Source organism: Trachinotus anak, unplaced genomic scaffold, assembly GCF_046630095.1.
Source record: "Trachinotus anak isolate AG129_WGS33_773 ecotype Australia unplaced genomic scaffold, CSIRO_AGI_Tana_v1 ptg000010l, whole genome shotgun sequence".
Lineage (NCBI taxonomy): Eukaryota > Metazoa > Chordata > Actinopteri > Carangiformes > Carangidae > Trachinotus > Trachinotus anak.
In genome coordinates this window covers 7,347,890-7,355,902 of record NW_027273861.1, presented here as the reverse complement: position 1 = coordinate 7,355,902, position 8,013 = coordinate 7,347,890, and the positions used below count along the sequence as shown (strand labels likewise).

At 41.7% G+C, this 8,013-nt stretch overlaps 2 protein-coding genes across 2 annotated transcripts; both read right to left on the bottom strand.

Moving 5' to 3' along the window:
- Positions 1–151: 151 nt before the first annotated feature.
- On the bottom strand, positions 152–4,467 carry LOC139626782 (protein wntless homolog). The gene is made up of 6 exons (XM_071487276.1): positions 2,236–4,467; positions 2,086–2,149; positions 1,827–1,970; positions 1,635–1,718; positions 1,336–1,501; positions 152–1,199 (listed from the first exon to the last, which is right to left on the bottom strand). The coding sequence occupies exons 2-6, from the start codon at positions 2,116–2,118 to the stop codon at positions 1,099–1,101; spliced, it is 528 nt and encodes a 175-aa protein (XP_071343377.1). The 5' UTR covers positions 2,119–2,149; positions 2,236–4,467; the 3' UTR covers positions 152–1,098.
- A 131-nt stretch (positions 4,468–4,598) lies between these two features.
- On the bottom strand, positions 4,599–7,991 carry dr1 (down-regulator of transcription 1). The gene is made up of 3 exons (XM_071487275.1): positions 7,076–7,991; positions 6,768–6,931; positions 4,599–5,789 (listed from the first exon to the last, which is right to left on the bottom strand). Exons 1-3 carry the CDS (start codon positions 7,293–7,295, stop codon positions 5,643–5,645), a joined length of 531 nt encoding a protein of 176 aa, XP_071343376.1. The 5' UTR covers positions 7,296–7,991; the 3' UTR covers positions 4,599–5,642.
- Positions 7,992–8,013: the final 22 nt, after the last annotated feature.

The window sequence follows — 8,013 nt, the reverse complement described above, 5'->3', positions numbered from 1 at the left end:
GATATTTAGCAGGTAAGCACAGCTGTACTGTGCTGCTCTTGATGCTGAGGCTAATGAGTGTCCAGACCTGACTCCCTCTCTGTTAGTGTAGGCACTGAAGCTAAATCAGAAAAAAATAGAAAGAAAATAAATATATTATAAAATGTCAAAGGTCAGGACTTTAAAAAAGGCACAGACGGTCAGTAACCTGACAAAGTTAGAAGCACACAGAGACATGAATAATCAAGTTGTGTTTTATATCATATCAAGAATATATTTCAGGACAATAGGCCACATAACAGTTTGCATGTAAAGATATTCATTTACAGATGATGCTATCGGCATGGAACAGGACAGAAGTTGAATAAGAAGATGAGTTAAATAACGAAGAATTATAAAATTATTATACATGTCATAAGATATTGGCATGAAAAAAATCAGATCCCTCAGGGACAGCGGCGGACCTCTCGCCTGCAGGGTACCGAAATGACTGTGCCAGCACCTCCCTGAATCTGGAGATGCACGTATTGATGCTGCTGCTGCTGCTTGGCAAACCTGAGATATTAATTTAAGTGAAAATGAGACAGAAATAATACTTTTTGTCAACCAAGCTGCTGTATCTGCTAAAGGGTTTTTCAGATGATCACAAACTTTGCTGAGGTGAGATTGCAAAAAGGACCTTGAGCTTGTTTGGAGGTTCCAGCAGAGCCTTACTCTTACTCTGAGAGGACCCCATCCTCCTCCACTGCAGAGGTTACATAAATACAAACATGAAAGAAACATTCGCACAGGACACACCTACATTTATGCACAGACACTTACATACACAGCACCTTTACACATGATTATTACTGGGGTGTTTTACTTAATGATGACATGGCACAGGGGACAAATCTCCTGCCACAGCGAGCCCATTTCCAGGTCAGGGATCTGTATCTGCTCAGAGAGTCAGATCTCCTCTTACTGCTTGTTTCAGATGCTGCTGCTTCTCCCATCTCAGGAGCCATGATAAACCACAGTGTTATTTACACTATCACTTACAATATTCTACATGGTCTAACTTGTACAGCTTGTTGTGTATATAATGTGGACAAATATTCATTACGTCGAGGCTGGCAGTTATTCCTCAGCCACCTTCCCGGAGATCCTGTAGGTCTCTGTTGGCCCCTGCTCTCCACACGTCAGCTGCGTGTCTTGGCTTTCCGGCTTCTCCGTCATATCTGTCAATAGCGAGTGTGATCTTAGACAAACAGCTGTTGCAAAGGAAGATGTATGAGGTGTTTACTGAAATCACTATCACTTTTCATTTGCTCTCACAGAACTGGATTTGAAGTATACAGCAGAAAGGTCACTGACCTGTGTGTCGACTGTCTCCTGACTTGTTTCTGTCGTGCTTGTGGGAGGGTGCATAGAGGAAGATAATGGTGAAAACATACAAGTTCCACATGCCATAGATCCCTGTGAGGAAGGCACTGTGGACCTGGAGAGTGTAGTCTCCCCAGTGCCAGTGACCTTCACTGACCTGGTGAAAAATAAGAACAAGAGGAATGATTTTAGGTGCTCAATTCTGTCAAAAATATCAAATAATAACTCAATACTATCATAAAACCAGCCATTAAGAGTTCCATGTTGATTATTAGAGCAATAATACTCACTTGATTTAAGATGAAGAAGGTGACTGTCATGGCTGCACATGCTAGAGTAACCAGCATCAGGAACTTGAACCTGAAGATTATACCCTGCCAATACCAGCAGCAGTGGAAAAACATCTGTTGTATAAAATGTTTTTCTGCCAATGTTGTGTTTCTCATTTGTGACTGAAATTAAACAAATACAACAAAGCAGACCTTGTAGTGAAGTCTCCTATTCTCTCGCATTGCAGGAAGTTGCTGTATTTTCCCACTGATGTTCCTGAACACACAACGCACCATGCCACACAGGGAAAGGAAATACAGACAGACAGAGATCCCTGCCACAATAATGAAGGTAATCTGTGAGGACGGTCATGGAAAAAGCCTTGGTGACGCTGAGAGAAGCACATTTTAGGAATAGCCTTATAGGGCAACATCAGACTTTTTATAGTGCGGTTAAATATCTGAAGGATACTGAAACCTTTGTCCCAACTTCTGAGGCCCACATGCTGTAAAAAGGGTTGGTCAAATGAACCCCCCTTTATAAGAAAGGAAGCACATTAATATTTAAAGAAAACAACAACAGAGAAACACAAGCTCTCATCCAGAGCAGTGATGTCATCACCTTTCACTCAGGTCAAAAATTAGGAGAATAGATGAGCCAAACACCACGAGCCCGACCTGCCACCAGTAGGCTGAGAGACGATTCCTCTGACTCTGGTCCTAAAGGAGTTGTTGTCGAAAAAAATGATATAACTGGCATCAAGGAATGGAGAAAGGTACAGTTGAGAACAAGTAGACAAAATGCTAACCATGAGATGTTCCCCACAGAAGATGATCCAGAAACAGAAGAGTGTGGCGTAGAAGACGCCCTGTTGGACGTCCTCAAACAGCAGCATCCATGTCCACTCAAATCCCAGGGAGAGCCACTCCACGGGTACATTCAGGAACGTCATGGAGACAGCCAGAGCAAAAATCACCCTGAGCAAGGCAGATACACAATATAACCACTTACATTTGCTCTTAAAAGACAAGTAACTTAGCTCTGCAGGCAGAGCGTTGACCTGGTTCTACCAGGCCGATCATGCACTCAAGATCAAGACTTTTCACTTGCTCTCTCCATGCCACCCTGAAGCATTTCATTCTCCTCAAGGTCTGGCACAAGGTTTATCTGTGGCTCTAAGCTCTCACTGACAGATGAAGACAGCAAAGAGGGGTGCACTTTAACGTAAGAGCAGCATCAAAGATGATGTTGTGTTCAATCTTCAATACAACACTGTATCTAAAGCCTGCACAATTAACTGGGTTTATATAAGTGGCATCATGAAGTAAGAAGTGACAGGGTCAGTTAGGAAAATGCCAATATAATTTTTTTTTCTGTGAAATGTATTCCTATGATTGTTTTTTGGATTTATCATAATGTATTATTTATTTCTTTATTTCCATGTGTCTAATATTGAAATTTAGCAATATTCTTGATGTGGATAAACATTACTAGTGCTGCTGAGGCAAAGCATTTGGTTTAATAAATACATTCTTCCTTATTGGCTCATACTTTTCCAAAAGGACTGGAGGTCTCGCCATCAGGCTGATTCTGTGCCAGTACCAAGCTGTCGCCACAAATATCCAGGGAGTGAACACAGTCTTGATGCTGATCCACACTTTAGTAAAGCCTCCATTCTGGTGGATGCCCTTAGAGAAGGGGACATTAAAGAAAATGTAGGCTTTGGAATTCAATTCAATCCAACCATATAATGGAAGTATGAACAGAAGTAAACTCACCACTATGTGGATGTCCTTTATTTCTCCAATGCCAACGTTCACTGTGTCGTTCACTGGCAAGCGCAGGTTAATTAAAAAATATTTGTGGGCAACAGTACCCAGCTCCATGAACGGTATGGGGTCACAGTGATAAAAGCGCCCTTCGTTTTCATATGTCTGCAGAAGCATGGACTGCTACAGGTTACTAAGCAGAAACTAATTTTAATAGGATACATTTTCGTGTATTAAAGGGAGTCATGCAGGTTTACCTTAGGGACTGTAAATATGCATCTGAGGGGCCTTTGCTCCATTGAGTGAAATTTTGTGGTCCACTCAGACATCAGGTCATCCCTGTACGCGATGCCAGCATCGACAGTGATGATAACATCATCTTCTACACAGACACGGACATAAACCAGCTTATTTGATATCCACCGCAAGAGCGACAGTGGTTTGGACCTATATTATTTACACTCCTTAAAGAAAGACAAACATCTTACCAATCTGATTGATCATTTTGAATGCAATGTCAAACTGGAGAACAGCCAGCATATACTGAAACCAGGGGCTCATCTCCATGTTGGGAAGAGGGACGTGTACAGCAAAAACAATGTCGTTGGCATCCAGTGTTTTTGCCAAAGGCTCATCAAAACTGTGGACCTGCTGGCACCGCTTTGATCCCCACGGCACGAGCCAGCCACGTGCCCTCTGGCGATTTATACATTTGGTGGCCAAGTAGCGGATGGCACTGGTGGGGCTAGGAGCTATAGCAAGTGGTAAATGATCTGTCATTGTCATAGACATTAAGTTATGACCTACTAAGAGAAAACAGAATAAAGCTTTGGTTCACTTTTAATATACAAACTATACATTTGTCATACAAAAAAAAAATACAATTTCTACTTACAACAATTAAGTAATAAACTTTACTACTCACCAATTATGGCTCCAATTATAATGGAAAGAACTTGGAGAACAAAAATAAAGAAACCCAGGAAAACCAATTTCCTAGTGCTCATGTTCTCTATGATTGCCCCTGCCATTATTTAAAAGACTGTTTGAGAAACTACCCTCGGTCCCAGCAGACTATGTGCTTCAGTGGAAATCAGACTCTCCGAGGGAATACATCAGAAATCGTGGTCTAACAGAGCATGTGCAGGAGGAATGCTGGGTGTTGTGTAACCACTGTGTTCAGATTTTTTTTTTCAAATACACACAAAATGATTGTTTATAAAACACAATTCCTTTATTGCTTAAAGAATACAAGTTTGAAATATGTGTATCACAACTAGGTTACTTGTCTTTACACTGAGGACTGACAACAGTCACAATGCAAATGTTGATACTGCACCAGAGCAGAGGGGAAATAACAAATTCAGCCTGGATATCAAAGCGTCTTACAAAGTCATAGGTTGATAATCTTTAACATTGTTTACCCTGACCTGGAGTCAGCAACAGGAATCACAATAGCACCTACACCTTTAAAATACACTAAGTCTGGGCTGTTAGTCTGTCCTCTTGTCTTTGGTTCTATGAATCAAAAATATTCTGTTTCTGAAAGGTGCAACTAATGAGCAATACTGTGGGTGGTTCAAGGTAGAAGAGTATGCAACATAAAATATTTGACCGAGCTAAAATTAAGCTAAATGTCAATTTATTTCCCTACTTGACAAAAACAATTCCAATATTCACAACCCCTCAAATGATCCTCTGTTCAACAAATATACCTAGACAGGGTAAAGAAAACCCTTTCTGTAAAAATGACCATCAAACCACAAGAAAGGAGGAATAGACTTATCGGAAATGATTCCAAACCAGTTCTCCTAAACCACGAAAGTGATCCAGTCATGGATAACAAAAGTAAACGAAGCATAAAGTATTGAGCGCTTGCAGCATTATCACTGAAATTCACCGACAGATCCCAGGCAAGGGCTGCCTTCAGGGTGTCCACAAATTACTCACAACATAATATCAAGACAAAATTAAACAGAAGCAATTAGAAAAAAGGGGGGAAGATGAGACTAATCAAAAACTTCATTAACAGCCTCTCAATCCAAAAATATTTTCAGGTACTGATATCTGAACGGGTGGCTTTCTTCAAATCCCCCTTCATCATTCTCTTCACTGTCCATTCCAAATGTGCATTTCCCATGACTGCTGTATACCAGCGGTGAAACACACGTCATGTCTCTGCCTATGACAGTACTGGGAGATTTGTGCGCCAACACTGTCCCAGGAAGGGATTCGGACAAGTTGAACGGCATCCTGGGATCACATGTCATCCTCTTCGTCTTCATCCTGAGAGGAACCGGCCTGCTGGGCAGCGCTGGCAGATGCTGCTGCCATCTGTGCCTGCTGGGCGGCCTGCTGCATCTGCAACCACTCCTGCTGGGCGAGCTCCGCCTGCTGCTGCCGCGCCTGCAGGTACACAGTCAAACCAAAACAGAGACATGAGACAAGGGAAGTCAACTGAAGAGCTTTTTAGGCAATCAAAGGGGATCTTGGTGACGGTATCTGATGTTCGATTAGAACTTGAATATCTTTTTTTTTTTTTAATTCATGAACATATTGTGCTATTATTCTAACAGGCATAAAAAAAAACAAAAAAAAAAAACATAATCACAGGATTTAGGCAATACATTACTGAGGCAGGTGTGGAATACCATAGAAAACAGGCTAAAAGGTTAGTGTTCAACAATAATAACAATAATCATCATCATAATATAAATGGTCACCTTAATAACTTTGACCAAGTTGCCGCTCTAGTTCATCACACCCACTGTTAATCTAATTTTTCTATAAAAATATAAAAGTCAAAGCACATCACAAGAGAGACACAGAAATAGCATATGACTGATTCCACCTGTTTAACATTTAACTTTGGTTTACACTTAGTTACAACACAACACATTGGTTAGACCATATTTCTACCTGCAAATTTGAGTGATTCCAGATGTTTCTGTCATATTTTTTGGTTTTTATTATAGCATCGTGAGTAATTTATTAACATCTTTATTTTATGAAATGTACCTTTTACTTATTAATCACATGTGTACAGCCTTAAATGTCTGTGTCTACACCTGTTTGTACCGTAATATATTAGCTTTTCATCTATTTGTGTAGAAGGGGTGGCCAAGCAAAAAAGTGTGTCTCATAGAAAAAAAACTCAATTACAGTCTTAGAATATAACACATATAGGCACCAAACTGTCTGCCACCCAAGTTATCCTATTGTTATTATGGGTACGGAAACTATCATGCTATATTAAACCATACAGTGATTCGCAGTCTCTGAATTCCACAGGAGATGCACTGTAACATCGGGATGATTCTCATCCACAACATCAATACATGAATAATTGCAGACTTGTTGGTGACTTGTATTTGTAGATCATACCTTGGCAAACAATTCCTGCTGCTGTCTGAGGAGCTCCTCCTCAGGGATGCCCAGGTTCTCCAGTCGAGAGCTGGCCTTCCTCCTCTTCAGAGCTACAGTTTTACACTCCTGCAGGACGTCTTTCACCTCTGTGATGTATGATGCGAAACCAAGACTCTCAAGGGCTGTGAAGTGAAAACAAGAGATGAAAGCGAAATAATTCCTCCATGTGGTATAATATTCTTGGCAGGGAGGGGGACACACCCCCTCCCGCATTATTCAATGCATTAGCTGTTATGCAAAGTCAGCAAACGTGGACCAGGACTCACCGTTGATGACATGCTCAGGAGATATGGTCTTCTTGTCGGACTTGTTGCATATTTCATTGGCTTCTGAGGATATGAGGTGTATGAACTCTGTGCAACAGTTGACCACAAGCTCCCTGGCGTCGTTAGCCACTCGTACGTTGGGGAGAGTTTCTTTAATCATCTTGTTGATGGCTGCCCTGGGGATCGTGAGGTCGTCATCGTTTCCAGAGGAAGAAGCCATCGTGGCAGGGAAATGATCACAAACCAGATAAATGAAAACTCCGGTTCTTGTGGTGACAAACGCTACAGCAGACGTCGACAGACCCTCTCGACTTGATGAAGTTAACGTATGATGCCCGGGTCAGGACAACGTCAACACCAACTTTAATGTCATCAAGCCAAAAGACGCTTCCTCAAAGTTAGCCGGCTGCCTAGCTTGCCAACTAAGCTAACAGCTAATTTTATGTGTCAAAACAGACGAGGTGCTGTTTCTGTGAGCGCTGCTGTTACACGGAATGTGATAAGACAATGAAATCTCCCAAACCCGCTAAAGCACAGATAGGAAAACACAAAACGTAAATACTGGAGAAAATGCTTAGCTAGCTAGCTACCAAGCTAGCTAGTAGCCGTGGTTCCTGTCGCAAGCAAGCCGCAACCCAGAAGACAAGTGAAAGCGGAGTCTGAGAGCATGGCTAAAGCTAGGCTAACAATGAACTGTCCCTGCCATCTGTGGCTAAATAGTTGGCCAGGCAGAGACGACGAGTAGAATAAAGTCGACACAACACAGCGAGTTACTCGTCCTTGCATGGACCAAATGAGCCAAACAGGTCAAACAATCTCTAAGATACTAACAATCCATTTATAATGTTGTACTCTGGACAATGTTAGCTTAGATTTGTCCGGATACAGCGTCAAACGAAGAGCCGGAAACGGTGCGTCACCCAGAGGCCGCCTGGTTA